At 40.4% G+C, this 25244-nt stretch overlaps 2 protein-coding genes across 5 annotated transcripts in view; one reads left to right on the top strand and one right to left on the bottom strand.

The window, feature by feature from the left end:
* The window catches only part of cacna2d3a (calcium channel, voltage-dependent, alpha 2/delta subunit 3a), a 133150-nt gene that overhangs the window by 9808 nt on the left and 98098 nt on the right, over positions 1–25244 (bottom strand). For 3 of the 4 annotated variants that reach the window (XM_044351318.1, XM_044351319.1, XM_044351320.1), the window contains 16 exons: positions 24137–24220; positions 23979–24050; positions 23181–23242; positions 23000–23067; positions 21825–21870; positions 21215–21312; positions 21020–21113; positions 20660–20755; positions 20428–20549; positions 19431–19508; positions 5157–5218; positions 4702–4746; positions 4548–4610; positions 2882–2952; positions 775–850; positions 569–621 (listed from right to left, as the gene is read on the bottom strand). In XM_044351318.1, the coding sequence (XP_044207253.1) occupies positions 569–621; positions 775–850; positions 2882–2952; positions 4548–4610; positions 4702–4746; positions 5157–5218; positions 19431–19508; positions 20428–20549; positions 20660–20755; positions 21020–21113; positions 21215–21312; positions 21825–21870; positions 23000–23067; positions 23181–23242; positions 23979–24050; positions 24137–24220 (1190 nt within the window). Of the gene's footprint in view, positions 1–568; positions 622–774; positions 851–2881; positions 2953–3663; positions 4000–4547; positions 4611–4701; positions 4747–5156; positions 5219–19430; positions 19509–20427; positions 20550–20659; positions 20756–21019; positions 21114–21214; positions 21313–21824; positions 21871–22999; positions 23068–23180; positions 23243–23978; positions 24051–24136; positions 24221–25244 lie in introns of those variants that run through there. The other variant, XM_044351321.1, reaches the window with a different exon arrangement.
* On the top strand, positions 9701–16079 carry LOC122982201 (leucine-rich repeat and transmembrane domain-containing protein 1). The gene is made up of 4 exons (XM_044351322.1): positions 9701–10605; positions 12576–12960; positions 13075–13280; positions 14594–16079. Exons 1-4 carry the CDS (start codon positions 10599–10601, stop codon positions 15121–15123), a joined length of 1128 nt encoding a protein of 375 aa, XP_044207257.1. The 5' UTR covers positions 9701–10598; the 3' UTR covers positions 15124–16079.

The raw sequence follows: 25244 nt of genomic DNA, 5'->3' as shown, positions 1-25244 counted from the left end.
TGATCATTACGGTGTAGTAAGTACTGTATGTACTATTTTTGATGGTTTGCATGTGATGTGTATTTATGTGCAACGTCTGTTTATCAAGTGTTTGCTTCTGTCAGTTGTATGTAATTATTTATATTTAAACTTGATGAAGAGCGAGTGAAACATTGATGGAAAATGAAACCCATAAATCAAACTATCATTAATATTTCAAAGACACAAAATTGTCCGAACTTTGACAGGCAATAAAATTAACACTGACAGCTAAATCCTCCCATGATGCACTGTGGCGACAACAGACCACCCAGGAAGAATCAGCAACCACAACATGGCATCACGGGAGTACCCGCTCTACAGGAAACATCAGGTAGCCATTACCGCTCATGATCACTGATGATCACGTTGACGTACATGTGGAGGGACTCATAAACAAACATACAGTTGATATATACTCACAAACACACACAGTTAACCTGATCTGACAGGAGAGGCCACCATACAAGTCCTCAGAAGCACATGTATGGAGAGAGGTTATACTATTACAAACAGACACACGACACTCTCTCATACACAGAAGTCTTACATGACAAGCTCAGTAAGAATCCACTTCACAGCTGAGAAGAAAGCAAAGTAAGGCTGAAGAGAAAGAGAAAAAGAAAATACTGCTCAAACGCTAATAACATACAACATAAAGTGCAAACTTTCATGAAGATTTGAATGAGCACTGTACACTACATAATCCAGGCATTTTCAAGAGATCGAACAGTGTTAAAAAAATGTAGTACTCACATCCAACAGTGTGTGTCCGCTGTCACTACTCTCTGAATAGACCCAACATAGAGCCTGGTAGTCATACAGAGTGACCCTGAGGAGATAAAAGATAGAAAAGAGAAGACAGAGGCATCAGAAATAGCGATAAAGTGAGGCAGAGAGATAGAACATTTTTATAGATTTGACTTTTCATAAGTAATGCTTTTGTAAGCAAGATATAACCCGCATAAGGTAATAAAAATCTTGATTCTCTATACTATTTCATGCCTGCGGGGCCTTTTGGACTGCTGTGTGGGAGCAGGAAGGAAAGATCCCACCTCTGCTATAACTGCTGCTTTACCTTTGGATAATATATTGGATGGATGTGGCAAGAACGGGAAAAGGAAAGCGACTGAAAGCCGAGAGCTTCCCGAGAGGTTCCTCAAAGTGATGTCAGAAGGTGGGTGTGTGTGTAGATGATTTGGGGATATTGGGGGGGATATCGGAGGATTTAAGGGCTTAGTAGACCCTAAGGGTGTGAGGTCTGTGTATGTCTGGGTGAGGTTATTGAAGGGGTGCCTAACACACACGTATACATACACACTGGACACTCTTTCACATAACCTTTGGATATATTCCTATATACTTGACAATACTTTGTGTGTGAACGTGTGTGCGAGCATGTGTGTGATGTCTGAGAGGGCTCAGTCTATCCGCAGCCCTGGGCGATGTTCAAACCTCAGTCACAGTACCGGTGACACACAGCTCCAACACACCGCCAGGAACCAATTAGCACTAAGCCAGGCCACATAATGGTGTTAGCAGCAAACTTATACCAATGCAATGTGTGTTTATGAGTGTGGATTACTGTATGTGTGTGTGTGTGTGTGTGGGTGTGTGAGCATGCCCTTCATTTTCTTTGCACGGGTGCCACTTTCAACATTTTCATTGATTTCCCCTTCTATTGCTGGTTTGAAAGGATGACAATTCAAAATTAGCTGAAAATAATTTATCTACATTTGTCCTCATTTACCGTCTTGACGCTGACAGATAAATTCAGGCTGGCAGCTTGTGTCGACTTTAAGTGGTGGACTTGAAAACCTCTTTAATGTTTTTTAATCAAGACATAAACTGTGCATCAACATAACGCATTAATTCTCTACAGATGGCACTGGGTTAACGCAGATCATACTGGATTCATTAGTTTAAGCTCTATTACTCATCATGCTAATACACAAGTCGTATTATTCACTCATCATACGTCGTCCTCAATTTTAAACAATCCCTCATCATCTGACATTAAAGATTCAGTGAAAGCACTTGTAAGCCTCTTTGTTTTTATGAGTGGGACTGTAAACCATTTGCTGTCAGCTTTTGAGGTTCATCCCCATGATAAACAGGCGTGGTTGTCTACTTGTGCGATGATTTGTCACCCGTGATTTTTATACACTGAGACAGCATGGCAAAAATCTCTCTCACCCACGTCCCAAAGGCAGAACTGAACACTGGGTACAGTCCTGCTGCAGTATTGGAAATGTGGTTGTAAGCTTCTGTGCAATCTAAATTTATGCTTAACTGTGGATCTAAGTTAAGTTAAGATTCCACAAATGTTAGACCATAACAGTTTGACTCTACAGTCAAACTACAATATATCTCTGTGTGTCTGCTTCTCTGCATTTCTGCTCTGTTATACTGGGAACGGTATCCTCCTGGGTTAAATTTCCAAATTAATTGCAGAAAGTCGCCACCCACTGCTCCTGGCGTTTTCCAGAAAACGCAGCGCAAACACGAGCGGTAGATGTGTGAATTGTGTGCACATGTGTGTGTGTGTGTGTGTGTGACTTCAAGTTTCTCCTAATTCCTTCGTTTCAGGAAAAGATTTGCTGTAATCCCCAAACGGAGGACTCCGCTGAGCGAGGGGTCGGAGGTCAGCGCTCAATAGCTCAACACGATTGGCCAAGTTAAGAGCTGTCAGCGCGAATGGAGACATACTCTCATTTTGTGGCCTGCCCGTGTGCCTGATATTATGCACATAGACTTACACACATGCATACACACACACACACACACTCATACATACACTTGTGCTGGCACGTACTAGTGCACAGTCACACACCCACACACACATGCAGGTTGTAATACTTACCTCTTGAAGGAGCCCATCTGCAGAAGCTTACTCATTACAGCTCCCTCTGCTTCTCCAAAAAATTTCCCTGTCTTGAGAAAGAAAAAAAAAAGAGATTAGATTTTCTTTAATAAAACTAGTCATAATAAAATATAACTAACATCCCCTTAGAAATGACAGGTACAAAGTTGACACATATACACCTATCATACAGGATACTCATATTATTTCATCTTTGGATTTAGCTGTGCTAGAAAGCAGCATCTACTACCACTTTCTGTAAACTTATACCTGTTCTCACTAGTAGTGACATTTTTTTTTTTCAAATTTGACAATCTATTTAGCACATGAAATGTCAGAAAATAGTGAAAAATGCCCATCACAATTCCCCAAAGCCAAAGGTGACATCTCAAAGAAATACTTGGACCAACAGTCCAAAATCAAAAGGCATTCAATTTAAAATTATATGACAGACAAAAGCAGCAAGTTATCATATTTGAGAAGCAGAAAAATTATGTTTTGGCTTGAGAAAAGATCTAAGAGATGAATCCATTATCAAAGTTGTTGTGTATGCTTCATGACCTTGAGATATCTGACCATGATATAGTCGAGTATCAGGATTTACCTCCTTGCCTGTCCAAAGTGCCCCAGGTCAGGTGATGTCCCAAGAACAAAGCTACCAGTTATCAACCGTTAGCATCTATTAGCCATATAAGACCGAGTTCTATGAGGTTAAATCACCCCCTTCATCTCGCTGCACCCTCCACAGTTCTTTACATCTGGAGGGCACATAATCTCACCTCAGCTGCACCTCGACCCTGTAACTCCCTCTAGAGATAACACAGCTAAAACTGGCCTGAAATGACACAGCCTGGCCGATCCCCAACTAACCCCTTACAAAAAAAAAAACAAAAAAAACCAAAACATTTTGACAGATTACATTTATGTTGTCTTGTTAGTCGCTGACATTTTCACTGTATAATAGAAATGAGATGAAACAAGTTCGGGGCACCCTGTTGACCTAATGGTTAAGGTGCACACCACATAACTGCAATGTCCATGGTCTGACTCCCGGCCGGGGGACCTGTGTTGCATGTCATACCCTTCTCATTCTCCCTTGTTTCCTGTCTCTACTCTGTCTGTCAAATAAAGGCAAAAAAAGCAGCTGAGATGAAGCAAGAAAGTGAGAGACACAAAAAAAGAACATGCAGGGGAAGGACAGTGACAGCCAGTGGAGAGGCTTCTAGATGAGCCAAAGCTTGAGTGACAGCATGTCTAGTGACAGCTAAGCAGAGGGTATATGCTAGGGCCAGCACCATGTCTACTTGAGAGCAGTCTAAACAACAATATCACGCATATGAAAAATTATTATATAACAGGAAAGCAAATGTAAGAGGTAAACATGCAATGTTTGATGTAATCTTAACCCTGACTCAATATAAATTGATACATTATTTTGATAAATTGTTCATACTGAATGTTATTCCTTAGGTTGAACCTGGAAGATCTGGCAAGAACACAATGGCGTACATAAATGCAATGTTTCTGACAATCAAAACTGGCTTGAGTTAAAATAACACCTGAATTTCAACTAAAAGACTGAAAGAGCTGTAGAACTGGCATGGCAAAACAAAAAGATATCTATATTTGTGTATTATTTGTGTGTGTTTGTGTGTACATGTCTCACCAGCGTATAGTCTTCTGCTACCAGAACGAAGCCATTGTTGTCAATGAGGTAGCAATTAATGTTCTGTTAAATTGAAGAAAGTGTTAAAGTAGTTGTAAGAAGTCAAAGTGACAGAAACATGGAGGGTTTATTGAGAGAATCTAGGCTGACCGACCTCATCATCACAGCTTATGGAGCATTTTCCATCTAGAGCTGCACACTGTAAGATAAAAAAAAAAAAAAAAAGTTTCTGCATACGTGTCACACCAATATTTAGGCTGTCTGGTTTAGAAACATAGATTCCTTCTGTCAGCTGAAAACATTTATTGTCTTGCAAAGTCATTTTTTAAAAGACAAAAGAAACAGACTGATGACCTTTACGTGTTAAAAGTTCTATCAAAACATTCAAACAGCATTCATGGGTCCTCGAGCCATTAACTATTCATAGTATGTAGGAACATGTCAAGTTTTTATTTCAAAAGAAAAAGAAAAAAGAAAAACAAACCACTATGAAATGAGTAGTTGGGAATAAGAACAATGTGGTTATGGAGATTAAAACTTCCTACGTTTATAAAATGTACATTGTACATGTGAATGTGTAAAATAGGATGTGAATGTGTGTGTGTGTACCTGTCTACTAGCAGTCCAGAATTTCTTCTGAAAGAACTCCAGTTTCATCTGGATGCCCACAGCTGAAAGACAGACAACACAGTCACTTAGATGTAGCAATGGGGAATGTGTGTGCTGTCCTCTGTGACCTTTATCACAACATAAGTCATCTTACAGGGAAGAAATAGATCACTAATATACACACAGTGTCAAAGAGCTTCTTTCATTAACCCCCGCATTTGGTGGAGCAAAAATCCTGTAGCAAAAAATAGAGTAAAAGGGCAATTACAGCCTGCATCATAGACGTGTCAGCCTATTTAGGGTTTAATGTGCGTGTTTGTGTGTGTGTATTTAATACTGTACTACGCACATGTGTATATGATTGCCGCTAACCACACTGAAAATGCAGTTTCACACCAGACCTCTCTCTCTCTGTGCCCACATGAAATCCATCTCATTCCACAGTCTGCCTCCCTGTTGTTTCCCCAACAGGCATTTCCAGAGATGGTATACAGAGTTGATCTTACTTCCATAAGCCTCATCCCAGCAGGTCCCCAAATGCACAGATCTGACCAGAATTCCATGTCTGGAAAAAAAAATGTCTCTGACATTAAATGTGTCGGCTTTTTTAGTCGACTGAGGAAAGATTGACACATTCACCACAGGCTTTAACTTCCCTCTTCTCCTCCCTGTCCTCCTCTCCCACTACCCCCTGCTACTAAGACTCAGAGGACCCTAGCTTTCTCTTAGTGGGGGTTTGCCATGCTTTGGGGGTCCGCAAGGAGGGGGGGGGGGGCAAAATTTAAAACCTCATCCAAATGCCGAGCAACCGCAGGTAGTAAATTAATGGAAGAGAATGTGCCATATTTGGACAGATTTACCAGCTGGAAAATAAAAGTGTAGTGAGAAAAATATATAGACAGACTAATGTAGACATTTGTTGATTTACAGCATCTAGCTGATGTTGGCCTATTATTCAACACAGGGTGAGGATTTGCCTATCTCAAACTCAGTAGAACTACTTTTTGATACTTAGACAAAAACACTGGATCACACTGTATATTAGAAACGATAAAAACTGCAATACAATATAAATATTTGTTTGTTGTTGTCTTTATGACAGCTGTGTGAATATATTTCACACCATAGGCAGAAAGGAGCAAAAAGACAAGACGTAAAGTTCGCAAAACAAATATTTTCACGGGGCAGAATTAGCACTGGAAAGTTAAACACCACAAACCTAATATGAAAAACTTGTAGAAGAGTAATACATAAGGATGTGTCATAGATGCATGCATGAATACAGGCAATAAGCTCCAGAAAGAAAAGTGTGCCAGCGCAGCAGGAAAAAATGCCTTCAGACAGCAACAAAATAAAGCTTACAGTAGAGAAAGTCATGGAATTTATTGCACTGAATGACCAAACCTTTTTTGTAGCTAAAAATACGATGTTTTGACACATTATTTCAATTTCTTTTCCTTGCTGCACGCTAAACTTGTGAGTCATGTTGTAAATTTATATATTCATGGGGAAATAGAACTCAACAATTTATGCAGCTAGCCAGCTGTTGTATCTCAAGAAAAAGCATAGAACAAAATATGTACAAAGCTATCAAGGAGGAGATTTATAACAGATTGGTAATAATATTTCACTGTTGTGGTATTGATTTGGTGCTATATAAACAAAATTGACTTAACTTGACCACACAATAATTATTCTTATTCTTGCAAACATTTTTAGTTAGTCTTGTTACAACATTTGTATTGTGCACGCACACACAAACATGAATCTTTTCATCTTTTTCAGTGTCTCCCCTCTGGCAGAGGGTACAGGTCACTAGGAGGCACGACGGGAGGCCTTAAGCGGAGCTTCTTCCCCAAAGCCGTACAGTTGACGAATACACAAAAGTTGGTCTACTTGTATTGTATGGTGTGTGGAGCTGTGTAGGCTACGGTGTGTTGTATGTGATGTATTTTGACAGCTGTTCCATCTGTACCGACATTAATTCCACCAGCCTAGCCATGCGGTAATAAAGGGAACTTGAACTTGTATGACTAAGAGTATTATTACAGTATAATGTATTTTACTATTAGTATTATTAGGCAGCAGGTCAGTAGTAGTGGTATATAATAATAATAGTTGTACTAGTGGAAGTCGTAACTGTATTGTTACAGTATTTTTCAGCCCTCATGCATTGTTTCTCTACAGCTGTAGCTTCAAAAATAATAAAATACCGAATGTGTCACTGGATGACAACACATTATCAGTGAAAAATATCCCACTGATTTGCACTTTATGTGTGATTGTGTGTTTGCGTGATTGTTTAAGTGCAGTGGGGTGCTGCTGTGGCCTGTTTTAGCCCTAGCCCAGAGGAACAGGTGCAGATTATCCCGTCATAAGCTTTGCCAGATCCTTTCAGCAGCCCACCATTTCTACACCCACATGGAAAACCCAGGAGGAGAAGCTAATTTAAGATGCTGGGCAACAGCAATGGAAACACACATGGTACAAAACCAGGGAGAACCTAGATTATTAAGCATATCAAAGATACAGGATAATCTACTCTAAAAAGCTGTAAAAACAAATAAAGTCATGACTGACAACAAAAAACAGTTAAGGAGGTCGACTTTAGTTGTCAGGCAAAAATTCTACCAAATACTGTAATTAGAAGATATAAGATATGAAAACACAACTCGGAAAGCTGAAACAGTCAATTTATTAGAAAGTTTAAAATGGATACAACTTAAAATATGTCTACATAAATAAGGTGGCAAATCTCTTCAATAAATAATTGGAAATTAAATTAATGGAAACAGTTCAACAATTCAGTATGTGTATTCAGTGCATGAGGTTTGGCCTATTATGTATGTATTACGTATTAGAGGTTAAAAGTGCACCGATGTTGGCTGCTACCTGGAAGTCGGCTCAGAACAAAAAGACAAAAGCCCAAATCTGTCTCACTAATGCTTGGGAATTTTCTGTACTATGGGGGAACATTTAATTTCCCTAGGTATGATTTAAGAACTTGGGGGTATTTATGCTCTGAGCTGGGTTTATGAGTCCAAAGATGAAGAGACATAAAATCCACTCCAAATCCACCCCATCACCAATCTCCTATCCGTGCAATCCCAGACTGGAAGGGATGACAACCCGTTTAAAACCTACAGATATTTGGGAGTCTAATAAGGATTGTATAAACATATACGTCCATCAGGGTGCATCTAAGTGTGTGTATGTACAGTGTGTGCTCATGTACATCGCAAGGGCAATCGTGAGTGTGTATGGTTGTGTGTCTCTCTTTGCTGGAGCGTGGGTATGCATCATTTCACATCCCAATGACAAGAAAAACAGCTCCAGGTCAAGCTCACGTAAACTGACTTACAAGTGTCACAAACACACAGAGATGTCTAAGAGATGTAGTGATTTGCAAATTTGGTGGCGCATTTGTCCAGCAGCATAGCTCCACGGTGCAGGGGTGGATCAGTCAAGATGTTTAACAACATTCAGAGGATGAGCAGAACAGGAGGATGTTATTAAGGATGCCAGCAGTCTTCAAAACTTAGGCTCCACTGACCTTTCTTTCCTGCGTGTCTTTGTTGAGACATAATGCCTTATTGAGTCTCTGTCTGACAGAGACAAATGATTCAAATGATTTAAAATACTGTTTTTTAAAAATCTATCTGTGTTGGCCAAAGCTCTAATAGGTCTCTGAATAAGCCATAAGACTTAATAGACATGATCATTTATGTAAACCATCTTTGTAATTTGCCCTTAATTCTTTCATGCCACATACATTCAACTGTGTCACAGGAGATGCATAAGTCACATGATGCTCAGAGGGGGAATAGTAGTGCACGTTTTCTCCCTTTTTTCATGTACCTTGATGCTTAACATTTTTAGACGTTGCAGCATAAACACAAGAGACTGTCTGGACACATCAACAATATGGGCTTTTAGCAAATACAAAGGTGTCATCACACATTTGATGAAGTATTTGCCTGTGTAGGTGTAGATGACTACTCAAGTGTACATGTGAGTGTGGATGTGTGTGGATGAAAGTGTGTGTGTGTGTGTGTGTGTGTAGGTGCATGTCCCTATACAAGCATTTATGTTTTTGTAAGCATCCTAAGGAGTGTATCAATTGCTCAAGGCTGATATCTTCACACTTCTATGAAAATAAATTGACTATATACTGTATAAGCTGATGACATATATGGCTTATATTTCTAAATGACGGAATGAAAATAATTGTCGAGCCCTTCAGCAGAAGACAGGATGAAAATATGGATAGACAGGAGGGCAAACAGCATGGAGGATACAATCCAAGGTCAGCTTGTGAGCTTAATCGTATTCATCGTTAAAAATGATTCAATCATTAATCTGTTCCTGTCTTTTCCTTTACCCATTTTTTACCTCTCCTTCAAGCGACCCATGAGTTCATGTGAGCTTAACAGTCCATCCATTTACATGCAAAAAGAAAAAAAAAAAAAAAAAAAAAAAAGACCCAATGTAGATTTATTGCAACAGCTTAATATCCTGCTGTGTGCGTGTGTGCATGTGTATGTGTGCATTCGTGCGTTCTGTGTTGCTGTGCTGGGGGCGTGTTCTGCCAGCCCTTCTGCCCATGGCTCATGCATAATAACATCAGAGCATGCCACAGCAACGGGCATCCTCTGTTTTCACTATGTGTTGAAGTGTTTGAGAGACACACTGCAATCCAGATCCAATTTTGTCTTGGTCAACACTTGCCAGAGCTATATGAGAGAAACGTGAATGTCAGTGTGCGTGTGTACGCTGAGATTTAAGAGGCACAGCTGTCCACCGGGAGATGACACACCATCACACTCACCAATACAACTGGGGACAGGAGGAGTGAGTGAACAGGCAAAACAGAGAGAGAGAGAAAGAGGGACACAGAGTGTCAGAGTGTTGTTTTGGATCCAATGTAGGAGCAGTGATAAAATAATACTAAGCAAGAGAAAAAGAAAAGAACAAAGGCATAAAACAGCATGAAGAAAAACACAAGAGACAGACAGAGAGGCTGAGAGACAGTGAGGGAGCAACAGCGATAAAGAGCAAGGGAGTAAGAGAGAGAGAGAGAGAGAGAGAGAGAGAAAGACACACAGAGAGAGAGAGAGAGAGAGAGAGAGAGCTCCCTAACTCCAGTGGTTCCTAGACTGGCTGGCAGTAAGCTCTGTGCTCTGTTCTTCCCGCTCCGATGGGGTTTCATGCCCACGCAGGCAGTGTTGGGAATCCTGAGGGCAAAGCAGGTTTCTGCTGTTGATCTTGGCCTCTTTAATTCCCACCTATTGGCCATTATCAGCCTACACAGATGAGAGTCAGGACAGCTAATTTCAACCTTAGTGACGGCAAATGGATCATCAACCAGTGACAGTCACTGGAATCCAAAAAGGGAGCTAAAAAGAACACCGAACGCAAGCGGCCCAAGGACGACTGGCAGATATGAGAGGTAGGAACTCCATCACTGGGATGAATGTCACCATTAATACATTTGTGTATATGTGTGTGTGTGTGCATGTGTGTGTGTGTGTTTGTGTGCATGACAAAGTGGCTGCTGAGACTAGTATGTTGTATAAACTGTTGTATAACTAAGTGGAAATATAGCATTGACATCACCTTACCTATAAAACATCACTTGTCAGTGTTACATTCACACCGTTATGTTTATCGCTGTACATAAGCATTACCTCTGAGTGTTTCCTGTTGCAAATAGGTATTAGCATTAGTACTGATCTAATTTAAAGTGGTACTTGCTGTGGGATGTGTGTGCATGTCATTACCAGCATCTCTGTGTGTACTTTGGGCTGGAGGGACACATCAGAGCAAAGAGCCATTCTCCTGTGTTGACCTCATTCTAGAGCTGCTGTTACAACGCTCCACTGGACTGATGCTCTGTTTATGTGTGTCCATGTAAGCATTATATGTATATGAGTTTGTTTATGAGTAAGTGCACACGTGTAAGCACATGTGACTGAATGCATTCTTGCATACACACACACATACTCATTTCACTAACAAGGATGCAATTAACACAGGGCTTTGCACTGCAGCACGCTAAATCCCAATGTGGCCATGTTCTGACGCTTTTTGTTGGAGCAAGCAACATAATATCCAGAAACCCTGCCAAGAGCCACTGTACCAGACTCACACCTGAGATTAGCGCCTGCACTTGGATATTTCTGAACCTTTCAATCATTGTCCACTGCAAGAAGTCCATCAGCCTGGCAAAGACAAAATGATGATTACATGCCGTTAAATGGGAGACTGTCAACTTAATTAGTAAAGAATAGGGGAGCAGTGGGACAAAGGATTTAGTATTATTCAATTAATACTGCTGGTGAATTGCTGAATACTAAATAGAAGTTGTGTGTGAGTTAAGTGTAACATGACCACACAATTTAATCCATTTGATCTTGCTGTCCTTTTCAAATTAACATTACTTAATGGCTGCTTGATTATTACTGTTAATAGCTGCAGTGTTTTCTACTTTGATTCTGGAAATAAAAGGTTGATATTAGAGTCAGTGCTGCCTTCATGACAAAGGCGTAATTAAGGCAAAGATTCTAGTGGGAGATGCGGTCTGGGACAGAAAAAAAATTGATAATTCCCATTTGAGAAAACATTAAATGTCCCCAAATAAGAAAATGGCTGCTGAATAGCTGAGCTGCTGAGCTGCTTTAGCTGTTGTGCTTGTGGAGATTAACACGGTAACCTATCTGTTCAGGATCTATGAGTATAACTTGTGAGCTAGCTACATTCTCAGGCTTGGATCTGAGCTTCATTTCATTGAGCCTCGAGCTAGTCCAGCCAATGCTATAAATACTGCTGTAATGTTCCAGAAGGAATGGACATGTGAAGTCATCTCATAGGGAATCAGACACCCAGTATCTGCTGTGTATGGATTTGTATGTGGGTGGAGTGTGGGTGAGGGGTTATGAGGCTTTGGTGAAGTCACCAAGGGCCACTGTCTAAGCAGGTTGGGAGGTGGGAGTTGGCATAATAGTAACAAGTTTACTTTCTTGTTTATTAGACAAAGAACAGTACTATCTGAGCATAAAGCAAAGTGGACTGCTTTATTTTCTAATGACTATTTTCAAACGAATGTATATATAAATTTAATATATTTGTGCCAAACCAAATTATCAATCTTGGAATTTATTTGATCACTTAAATGTCTCTTTTCTGTGATTAAGGTTTTTCTCTGCTTCAGTGAAGGCAGTCATGATGGCAGTTGAAGACAGTGGTGTGAATGTATGTAATTATGTAATAGCAGTGCAGGGTAACACTGAAAGATATCGCATCTTTAGTCAAACTTGAAAATAAAGCCTGCATACTTTAAAAACATATATGTGTATATATTTTCATATTTAGCTGCAAATAGGCAGTCTAATTCATTATTATTACCCCTTGTCTTCACAGTGGTACTGCTGTGTGCCCTCTTCTCCCTCCTCTCTTTGTCACACGCCTGTCCAAAGGAGTGTAGCTGCAACAGCAACACCAAAGTAGTAGACTGCCGGGGTCGAGGCCTATATGACATCCCCCGACGACTGCATCCAGACACCCAAGAGTTGTATCTTCAAGATAACCGTATCAGAGGGCTGGGATCAATGGCTTTCCGAGAAATACCCCTTGTCCGCATTCTCGATCTATCTAATAACTCTATAACATCTGTTTCACCAACTGCTCTGCTGGGTCTCAGAACTCTGCAGCGCCTCAGCCTGGCCTACAACAGCCTGAGAGAGCTTGACAAGCGGTTGCTTGGACCTATCCGCTCGCTTTCGCACCTTGACCTCTCACACAACAGGTTAAGCAACAAAACTGGAACACTCAGATTTGTTATGTTGTCTGTGCTGTAATTTAAATGCCACATAACTCATTGAATCTTATCTTGTTTTCTTTCCATTTACCTTCCCCCTAGTCTGTGGGGTTTGCCTGGAGCCATAGGTGACAGTCTGAGAAACCTGAGCCACCTGGGGATAGCGCACAATAGGCTAACACGATTGGACCGTTCCCTTTTGGAGGCCCTTGGCCATCTGGACACCCTCACACTACGAGGCAACCCCTGGAAGTGTGACTGCCAGCTCATAGGCCTCAAACTCTGGCTGGAGACCTACCTATTTAAAGGTCAGAGCACTAGTAGCTCTAGGCAGTGGTTGGGGAATGTCTGTAAGGATTCCAACATTCATCCTAATGCCTTTCCTGCTGGGTACAGTTTATAATTATGGTGATATTTAATTCTGGTAATACTGACATTTAACACATGCAAATATCCTAAAACTAGAGTAGATTAGAAATGGCTGGAGTCTATATTCAAATGGCCAGTTTACGCTTTGAGAGGAGAGCTTCTTTTAGGGATTAAAAAAGACTGACTGACCCCAAATAGATAAGCTGTTTATATAGTTTGCTCTTGAAGAGATTAACACAGTAGAGTTAAGACAAGGCTAAAAGGTCTGTCTACTTATTAAAGATGGTGGGATGGAGTGCGTGTCTCGTGTTGTTCAGTATGTAGTTGTGGAAGGTACACAGGTTGTTTTGGTTTTTATACTATTATTAACATCTGATGAGTACTGAGATGACGGTTTCCAGTATTTACAGTAGTCTTTATTGTGACAGTAGGTTCACTGACACTGATTGGCCTGGCATAAAGGGCCGTGCACCATTAAGAATCTCCTGAACTATGTAATGTTAGGCACTCTATGCAGCAGCTCTCATAACTATGGTGATGATCTCTACAACCAGAGATAGAGAGTGTATGAGGGTGCAATTGCCAACTAGATTATTTTCCATGCTAGATCAACCCCAGCATGCATTAGATAACAAAATAACCACTGTACGGTGAAAGCTAGGCTTGCTCAGAGTTGCTTGGCCCGCCTACATGCCTATGTTACCCTGACACAGCTTTCGTCTTAAAGGCTGAAAATTCTAATTACTGCAAAACAGAACAATGGCTCCAGATACAAGAATGTACGCTTAATAGAAAGCCAGTGGGTAATCAGGGAGGCAGAAAGAAAGTGTGTGACAGGGAACGCTCGACATGAATACAGAGGGAGATGAATAATAAAGAGATTTACAGGACACACAGAGGGCAGCTGATGAAGTCTTAACTCAATGCTTTCTCCAACAGACTTGATTTGTTTGGCTCCAATGATCCAACAGAGATTCTATTTGAGCCGTTAATCATATCACACTTGGCCCATTAAAATAAACCATTACACCCTCTAGATTCATAAATATTCTCAAGCCATGTACTGCCTTAGGCTCCGCATCGATGATTACAATTGTGGCCTCTTCTGTGATAATCTGCCAAAAAGGAAATGGGCAGTTAATAGCAGGTAATGTGCTTGTAATACACAACTGACTGATGTGTGCCTCCCTATTTCTTTCTGTTCCTCTGTCTGTCTCTGTCTATCCCTCTCTGATCTAACTCTGAACCCAAGGTGGAGTGGTGGATGAGGTGCTTTGTTCCCAGCCAGAGGAAATGAAGGATAGAGACCTGCAGAAAGTCCCTTATCAGCTCTTCCATGCCTGCATGACCACAAGCTACCATTACCTGTTTGCCAACATACACCACCTGGAGTCTGAGAGGCTACTGCAAGGCCACACCCATGGCAACCATGCTCATCCCTCAAGCCACACCCTCCATGTCCCTATGGCAATTGGAGAGGGATTTGGTGGCGGGGGAGGAGGAGGAGGAGGAGGAGGTGGGAGTATGCCAGAGTGTGAAACTAAGCAGAGGCAGAGGCCTGTCAACTTACGCCATGCTATTGCCACAGTAATCATCACCGGTGTTGTGTGTGGGATCGTGTGTCTGATGATGCTGGCTGCCGCAGTGTATGGCTGCGCTTACGCTGCTATCATGGCCAAATATCAAAGGGAGCTAAAGAAGAACGAGGAGTTGGCAGCAGCGCAGGGGGCAGATCATGCCACAGCAGATGAGAAGGAACCACTGGAGAATGCTATCGCCTAGGAGACGATAACATGAACCCTGAACTTAAAACTTGGGCCTCAACCCTTTAACCTAATCGTCTCTGGATGCTGTGTGTATGTTCGTGCATGTGTGGTTGTGAGAAAAAAGAAGAGAGAGAGTGAGATTCTTCATGTTTGTGTATGTTGACCTCATTTATGAGACTTGGGTAGCTAAATTCCACAGGTATATGACTATGCACTGAAGAGAACTGTAACTTCCATTGTATGCGGGTTAAAAGGGCAGGCCAAAGAATTCAATCAATTCCATTTTCTCTGAGAAATGCATATCACAGATATATACAAATCGCTATATTTATAGTTGTGTATTTGTAGGTATATTAGCACTGATATTTAAAAAAATGAATTTCAGAATTTGGTTGTCTTTTGGTTGTTGTTCATAATTTTGAGTCAGAATTTGAGGTCATTTTGAAAACTCATAGTAGGCAGCTGCTGTCAGTTAGGTTCTGTTCCAAGTTGTTTGTATTATTGACTTGAGTGTATGAGAACAAAAATGAGAGCGTCTGTGTCACTGTTATCATTTGTGCTCGAGTGTGTGTGTGTGTGTGTATGTGTGTGAATATGTATACTGACTGCACATATTTATAGAGAATTTAAGAGTCTGTGCCTAATAACGTCATAATAGTTTTGAAGAGGAAATATGTTTTCTTAAAGGATATTTTTCTGACAACTGAAGTGAAGATTGGAAATTCGTTGAAGCAATAATGAAACAAACTAAAACGAAAACAAAAACAAAACTTGGACTTGGCCTTGTTGTTTTTCCATGAATTTACAGGTTCATGACCCTGAATTTAAGCCCTGCAGCGCACAATCACACCCACACACACAAACTTTTAATACAATCAGTTGAGTCTTGTTTGTAAGTCAATGCCAATAACATAATGGTAGACATGTCTTTCAGTATGTATTATATAAAATAAAGGGAAACATTTTATCTGATTACTGTATGTATATTGACCATTAATTTGAGCAGGAATACATCCTTAAATGAAGAAAGTATCTTTAAAGGAGGGGCATTATGTGACTAAAGATGTCCACTTGTGAATTGTGATATGAAAGGGGGACATATCATACACATTTCCAGATCTATTATTTTATTCTGGGGCTCAACTGGAATATCTTATCCTATACTCTTATTTATCACACACTGGCTCTTCATACAGCCTTCAGTTCAGCCTCTGTCTGAAACAGGCTGTTTTAGCTCCTGTCTCTTTAAGCCCCTCCCCTTCTTTCTCTACTTGAAGTGTCACCTTCTCAAATGCATCCGTATATGTTCAAGCTAAAATCTGATCCGAAATATTTGAGCGGATGACACAAAAGGCATTAGCAACAAAGACTATGGAACATACAGCCGTTTGTGGGCATGCACAAATGATATGACATCAATTCGATGGGGAAATAGAGGCAACTTTGCAAACAGAGCATCAGAGCAGGCTGAAGCTTGAGTTTTTGACTTTAAGGAACATTACAGTTTTGGAACTTTGACCGTGTTTAACATAGACATCCAATATTATAACAGTGTATAAATGACAGAAAATCACAAAAGGGATATTATGTCCCCTTTAATGGGAGCCTCTCTTTCCTCCACAAATTGTTTATGTGACGAAATAAACAAGGCATTCTGCCACCTTGGTGTGATGTCAAAGCTGTAACAAAATATTCATGCAATTAGTATACAAGTTACATTTTCTGTATAGCCATATAATCTTTGAAGACACCCCTCATTACCCCTCATTCAAAGTCTTTCTGTCGGTGACATGGTGATTAATGGTCATTGTGATGGTATTTTGGCCCCTCACCGTTTAATGTGTGATTAAGTTTCCGTAGAATCCTTTTAAGATAAAATGGTGAAACAAGCAAATATTTTCAGATGCAAATATTGTGAATTATACTTGATAGCACTTTGGGATATTACTCAGCCTTCTTCCTTTGTCTGATGGAGTTCACTGGTACTATTACAAGTGAATTCTAAAGTATTATATATAGGTGCTTGGTACATCTAATTACTGTTTCCTAATTATTATGAGTGGATATGCAGAACCAGTTTTTAGATTACAATAATAACATAGCTCATTATGTACATTACAAGCATAAATTATTATCTCTCTATCTATAATTAGCCCCCATCATTGATTTTTAGCTCACTCAGTACAGTGTGGTAGCACACAAATGTACCCAGATGTCTTTGGTCTTAACGGCTGACCTGACTTTTATGGCTCTGTGTATATTACGGCAGCAAACTCTCTGCACGTGGCTCAGGATGTGACCACAAACACCGACTCACACACACACATACACACAAACAGATATGCTGGCATACACACGCATGTATGTACGCACACGGTAACGTTGTGACTCAAGCGATGTCTTCAGGGCCCATGGTGTGTGATGTCATCAGCCTGTCCTGTTAAGTTAGTGTATTAGCGTATTCACAAGTCTACAGCTCAGTGGAGCGCAGGGCAGTGAAAACTGGCCCTAACCGGCCCACGCTAAATTTGCATTCTAGCCTACATCTCTCCTCCCATCTGACTTTCTTATATAAAGTCATCCTTACAGACATCCCCCGATCTGACAAGCATGATCATCATTAATGTACATCAGTGCCCACTGTAACAATAGGTTCTTCATGAATCCTTGTTACTGATTAGTCATTTGAATTGCTGTTAAACAGATTTGAGAGAATGATCCTTTTTCTAAAAAAAAAAAAACAGTGATCAGGTCAACAGGGTCAAATAATACTGTGGGCTGGTGTAAACTGTGGGTTGCTTGTGTACCGCTCTGCTAGAAATCTGATGCATACTGTGCATGAGTGTATGTGTGTGTGTGCACACTGTGGCACCGCACAGACTCTCCCATCTCTGTCCTTCTGCTCCAGTGGTTTCCCCCAGGCCAAGAGTACCCACAATGCACTGCTCTCATGTCAACGCATTCAGGCACCGTGAAAAAATGTTCTATTTCTCTGCCCTTTTATTTCCTCTCTTATTTTATCACTGCATTTCCAAAAAGATTGTCCTTCTTCTCCTTTCTTTCCTCTGTACAGATATTTGTCTCTGCTGGCATCACTAGCCCTAATCTGTTGACAGGAGAACTTGTATAGATAATCATCTGAAGAGGTTTTTAAAATGAGGGGAAAATATGCTCAATATTGGTTCTTTGTATATATGTATGTTGGGCTGTGGAAAGGATTTCACATTCCACATGTACTGTATTTTAATAGAATAACTTGTTATTTCTAGACATTTGTACTGTGTGGTTACTAAAGCTGTCAGTGTAAATACAGTGGGAAAACAAGACTTCCAAAAGGTCTACAGAGAATAAACATAAATAAAGTTGGAGGCACCTTAATTGCAAGCATGGCTACCAGAGGAATAGCGCTGAGCCAGAAATGTGATGCCTATATACATCATTTAGCCACTTCCTATGGTAGTATTTTTCTACACATCAAAAGCTTTAACAAATAGTTTCATTTTTGAAAGCAAGGTGTTACAATTGCTATCATGCCTAAAAAGGTTGCTTGATCACTTGCTAACAAACATCTTAACTTGCCATCCTCATCTATACAGTACAGTACTACAGTAAGAGTATTGCATTAGTTACATAATACACAAAGCGGTGCCTGAAAGTTATCTTGTGCCTTTGGGGAGAGGTGGGTAATGAATAATGCCATACAATTTTCCCAAAGATAACACCACAACTACTCTGAAACAATATGTCTACATTTCTATCCCCTCCCTTTACTCCCATTTCCTCCATTTAATCTGCTGTCCCTTTCCTCTGTGACCAAGTTGATGGCTAACAGAATAACGGCCGCACTTCATACCATCAACTTGCTGATTGCACAGAGTTGCATTATATGGGCGTGACATTGTGGGGCTTCTGAGTCACCAGGATGTGAGATGAGGCATGCCACAAAGAAATCCTCTCGGCCACAAAATGCCTTAAATAAGCACCAAGTGCATGAAACGAATGTACGAAAGGCGTTTATGAAACTGGCTTCTATTAATAAATTTAGGCATAAATACTTCTGGATGCAAACGTGTTTTTTAGCTCGTACTCTCGCCCTCTTCTGAGCATACGTTCATGCAGGGGCAAGCGCACAGACAAAAAAAGCAACACAGTATGTGGGCAGTTAGTGTTTCAACTCAAAAAGAGGAAAAGAAATAGGGGCAGACAACTGTAGACCAGCTAAACAAAGCCTGCATAGCAGCGTAAAGAGAATATTGCAGCCTCTGTCAATGTAGAAGTGTGTGTGTGTGTATAAGAGGAACAGCCACTTGAGTCCCCACTTACCCGCAGCTATGGGTGATTTCCTCTCATCCAGAAGCTGAATGGCGGTGCTGGCCAATACAACACTCTTGTTTTCTGATCCTAAGACACACACACACACACATACAAGCACACATACACACACAGCCACACACACAGAGTTCACATCACAGTCATATCATAATTCCTTATATTAGTTCTGAACTGACCACAGAGTGATTGGAGAAACACTGAACATAAATACCACAGAGTACTATTTCCTGGCTACAGCTAACTGCCACAGTCCTGAGAGGAAGAGTGCATCCAAGGCAAGTCCGGCAAGTAAATAAGAGGCTTTCAGATCACTTGTATTAGCTGGCTCTAATGGAAACCCAGAGGCTGAGGACAGATGAGAACACATTCTCCCTTTGGAGAAGAAACCATTTCTTAGAGACGTAGTTTAACTGAATATGCGTGAGGTGCCTGTGTATGTGTGTGTGTGTGCGTGTGTGAATGAGCATTTATCCCTGTGTGTGCGTCTTCTTGAGAGTGTGTGTTTGTGTGTGTCCGTATGTGTGTTCTGGCTAAGTCACTATGGAAAGGGCTGAACCTCTTCCTAACGTATCTTATTTCAACCCACAGCAATCAGCCCTGTCCACAAGAACACAGCCCAGAATTAATAAGAGAGGAAGGGGAGGTAGAGATGCATGGAGAGAGAAAACGACCAAATATGGGTGAAAGAGAAAAAGAAGGGACAAGGAAATTTTGAAAAAGATCTACTAAATACAAATGGGTGTATTTGTGCCTTTGACAAACTACAATTTTTCTTTCGAATCCCCTTAAAGTCTTATGGCTCTTGCCAGTTTTATTTTCAGTGAACTTGCGGACACTTGGTGGTGCCATTCTCACAGCGACTATCAGTTTTATAATGCCTCAGTAGCACTAGCTTTGTTAAACATAATAACTGACCTATCACTAAACTTTTAACTTTGTGAGAGAAAATTGATTCATTACCATTGAAAAATGGAAATTTACCACTAACCTGTGTTGAAAGGCAGAGAGTAGACAAAGGTACCAGGAACTTGTTCTGCTGCTCTCTTGTACCACAGGGGAAAGTGATCGGCGTTGAACACCCCTTCTTTGTCTTCAGCTGTCAGGAAGTCTCTTGAAACGGACAGGAAACAGAGATGATGACACAAATGATGCACATGCGAAACCTAATATACAGTATACTCATTGGAATCATAAACAAAGATTCACTCCTGCATACTTACTGATTTGTGAGCTCGTCAGGCACCACAAACAAGTTAATTCTAGACAGGCCTGTTCTTGTGCCCAGGTAGGCTATCTCCACTCCTTTATCAGAGTTCCTGTGTCGTATGACAAATACATAGCCTGCATTTATGCACCACTTAAGGTTCTCTATCATCATTATCAAAAAACAGAGCAACCTTTAAATGAGCCCTATATTTTAAATTTTATGTCAAGTAATTACCTAATTACCAAAATATAATTTCTATAGACATCAGTGGCATTAATTTAGGACCTTTCATATTACCATTTTAGAAAACAAAAATCATTGCTGACTATAACTTGGAAGGGGATAAAAAGAACAGAGAGACTGGGGGACGTACTCAGACTTATTGAGCACTAAGCTGGTCCAATAGGCCTCCAAAGGAGCTGTTACCACCGCGTCAAAAAGAACCTCTTGAATCAGCTCCTTGTCACCTAACAAGGTCAAAAACATACAGAAATCATGGTCATTTACTAGCCAATGACCACACAAAATATCAGCTAAGGAAGGCGGTCTATAAATGAGTTCAACTGACATTGTAGGTGGGGCTCGTGTCCATTGAGGTAGAGTTTGATCGCCTCTATCTGGGACAGGTAGCGGTGTTCTGGGTGCTCGTCTGTGTTGCAGTACGTCCTGTCATAAAAAAAGAATGGACAATAAGGACATTGGTTATAATAATTACAATAATTATAATTATTATAATTATATAATTATATAATATATATATAATTCCTTTCAAAACTAATTTCTTAGCTGATTACTGATTGTCTGCTTGGAATTGCAATTATCCCTCAAGCTTGGTCATAGAAATCCAGTTGCTTTCAGTTACTCTTGTATTTTGAGGGTCTTTCATGAATATAATGTGAAATGAAACAAAGAAGGTTTTCCCATTTACAAGCATTAGTTTGAGAAGCTTTTACTGTAATTTGTTTAGATGTTGGTTCCCAATCCTGCTGACCACAAGTCATCAAATGACACAAACCATCAAGTCAAAATCCTACAGATCCTGAAGCTGTTGTACTGTAATGTTGTACTGCAGTGAGATTATAGTTTTCTTTGATTTCATAATTTTCATTCAATTTTTTACGGGAATAAGGGATGAGGATGATATTGTCAGAACAGAGACAGTGAATATATACTCTTACCATTCGTCTGCCAGCGCTACATCAGGATGCTCCAAGTCATGAAGTCCTGTAATAGAAATAAGAACTATACATCTCAAACTAAATAAGCAAAAGCACCCAATATGAACTCATAATAATAGGGGTAGGCATCTACACTTCTAATGCACACATACTTAAACACACACACCGGGGGTGAAAAATGTGTTTTTTGAATGGTTGTGACAGGTCTGATTAGATCAGGAAGAGCCAAGTCATGCTCAAAGGGCTCTCCATGATGGACATGTTTAGAGAAACACACAGACACAGACACACACAGACCACCACCACATGAATATTAACATGCATGAGGCTGGACATGGAAATAGACACACATACACACTATGAAGACACAGGCAAGTACAACACACCTAAGGAGCCACTAAAAAAATATTTAACTTCCTGTCCAATTGTGGCTTTAAAATTAACTATCACTACATTACCATTGAATGTGTGTGTGTGTGTGTGTGTGTGTGTGTGTGTGTATGAGAGAGAGAGAGAGAGAGTGTAGAGCGTGAGAAACGGAAGAAAACGGAAGAAAGAAAGACAGATGATCAGCTGAGCAGTAGTGTAAAGTAACTACATACATTTACTCGAGTACTGAATTTAAGTAGAGTTTTAAGGAACTTCACTTGAGTATCTATCACTACAGATACTTTATACTTCTATTCCACTTAATTTTCTTTTTAAATTTTCAGAATTTCAGCCACAGTATAGTGACAAATTACTTTGTAGATTATATATACAAAATTATGTTGCCGGTCAAACTATTCAGTGGTAATTTAATGGTGCTCTACCTCAACCAATAACAACATTAAACTGCTGCTCACACAATAATCCATCAGTAATAATGATGATGTATAATGTCATAATAAGATCTGAAAGTGGCCATTCTGCATAATGACTACTTTAACTTTTGATACTTAAGCACATTTTGCTGATAATACTTCGTACTTTCACTTTAGCAAATTTCTGAATGCAAGAATTTTACTTGTAATTGAGTATTTGTACAATGTGGAATTGCAACAGTACTTCAACTTCAGTAAAGGACCTGGATCCTTCTTCCACCACTGCAGTTGAGTATAGAAGAACTAGTTGAGTGAGAGACAGGGACACAAAGACTTGAATAAATCAGAGTAGGAGAACAGAGTATTTCCTACCTTCCTCCACTGTGACGTTCCCTCTGAAGAAGAACTTGCCGTGACCTCTGGAGAGAGCTACCCCTAGACTAAAAAAAAAAAAAAAAAAATCTTCTCACCAGTTCTTTGTGCAAAGAAAAGCAGAAAAAGTGATGTCTCAGTCATTCTAAACTTTGTTTACTGCTCACAGAATTCCTCTTACCTGAAAGGAGTCCCCTTGATGTCTGTGTAGTAGTAATCATTATGCAACACCAGCACACGTTTCTGAAACAAAAGAGATAAATACATTCAATTGTACGCTACAGTAAACAGTAGTCAGTGTGACGGCGGTTATCTGATGTGATTTCCTGCAGCTTGGCTCCATCTAGTGGTAAAGGGAGTACATGCTTGTGCTTGGCAGTCTGTGACATGACATTTTAACTCTACAGATGGATGTGCATTTTTCCAGTGTTCCAGTATTTGGATAAGGATTATGAAATATGCATGGGCGTGTACATTTGAGTGTGTGTGTATGTGTGTGTGCAGATGTGTATTTACATATCGAATGCTTAATAATCAGGCTAATGTATAATGCTCTTTACTAAGCTTTGAAAATGCAAAGTGCACAAACACACACACACACACACACACACACACACACACACACACACACACACACACACACCTGAATCTCTCTCTCTCTCTCTCTCTCCCTCTCTCTCAGACAGGCAAGTAGTAAAAGAGAATCACTGGGCTGCTGTCTCTCTCGTATTCAGCAACATGTGCTTGGTGGAGATAAGGGGCTCACACACAGAGACAGACACACACCCATGCATGCAGAGCAAACCAAATCAGAAACAAAATCCCCAAGTCAATCCTGTACATCACTGTGCCAAGTGTAACAACCCCTTGGCAGAGTGGATTCTCCCTGCTGAGTATTTTCTTTGGCACACCCCTTGGGAACATCAGAAAAGTACTTGTTTGTGTGTGTTTGTGAATTTCCGAATTTTGTGTTGCTCACCCCTTTGTCGACACTCTTCTTCACCTCCATGGAGAATGTCCCTGTCTTCCTGTTGACCATGGCATTTCTCAGCTATCAACACAAAGTCTCAAAGTCAGATTTTTATCGAGAGGGGTACAGCGATGATGCTTGATGTAGATTTACCGAAAGAGTCTCACCGTGTCATCCTTATCCTCCCATTCCACCTCAGACAGATCCACACTACTGTAGTTTGGCTTCCTTCGCTTCTTGCCATCCCCATACTGGACAAACAGGTTCATACAAACACACATGCATGCACAGACAGAGATACTGAAGAAAAAGAAACACAAAGAGTATACCATACTAGGGCTGCAATTAGTAATTATTTTTCACTATCAATTTCAAAATGATTTTTCGTCATTAAATATTATATTAGTCATTAAAATGTTGGGAAATAGTGAAAAATGCCCGTCACAATTTCCAGATCCCAGGTGACGCTTTCAAATTGTTTGTTTTGTTCAACATTAAACATCCCCTCCAGACATGTAAGACATATAAAAAAAATACTTTGCTTTGAATAATATGTGACTGAAAAGTCCATTCTCAGTGTATGTGCACACTTCAAGTTTCCACATCACACTTGTGTAAGTTGCATACTGGACCATGATTGGCTACAACAGATGTGATGTCACAAGTCATGCTCGTAAGTACACGCCTTAAACTGAGATTTTTGGTGAGCACAGAAAAACTTTTCATTTTGTGCAGCTGAGCGTGTAAACAGCCTTCTCGTGTCAAACAAAACACATTTTGGAGTGGAGAGGGACATTAAGTCTAAAACCCAAAGATATTCAATGCACAATGATATAAACCAGAGCACGTAAGGTGGCCAGGCAAAGCTAAGTTAATCATCTCCTGTCTTTAGCTTCATACTCCCACCCCTCATTAGTTGTTAAACACTGTTCATTAACGTCTTTAATTAGACCGCTATTAAACCATCTGTCTGTCTGTTTCACTGTCTGTTCTCTCCTCTCCTCCTCATCTGCTCTCATCTCATCCCTCCCTCCATTTTCATCCAGTGTTGCACCCCGCTTTGTCACCCTGCACCTATTCTCACATTAAGCAGGTTTTTTGCTCTCCTCACTCTCCCGCCACGCTCTCTCTCTCTCTCTCTACACTCTCTCCCCTCATCCTCTTGTGAGAGGAGTGAGTGAGTACAATAGAGTTAATCACAGCCATTCAGAAGCTGTATCTCTGTCTATTCACAGCACAGCGGAGGCCTGGAACACACTCTCCTCATCTACATAC

This window comes from Thunnus albacares, chromosome 5, assembly GCF_914725855.1.
Source record: "Thunnus albacares chromosome 5, fThuAlb1.1, whole genome shotgun sequence".
Taxonomy (NCBI): Eukaryota; Metazoa; Chordata; class Actinopteri; order Scombriformes; family Scombridae; genus Thunnus; species Thunnus albacares.
The sequence above is the reverse complement of the archived record's forward strand: the minus strand, read 5'-3'. Positions and strand labels throughout refer to the sequence as shown.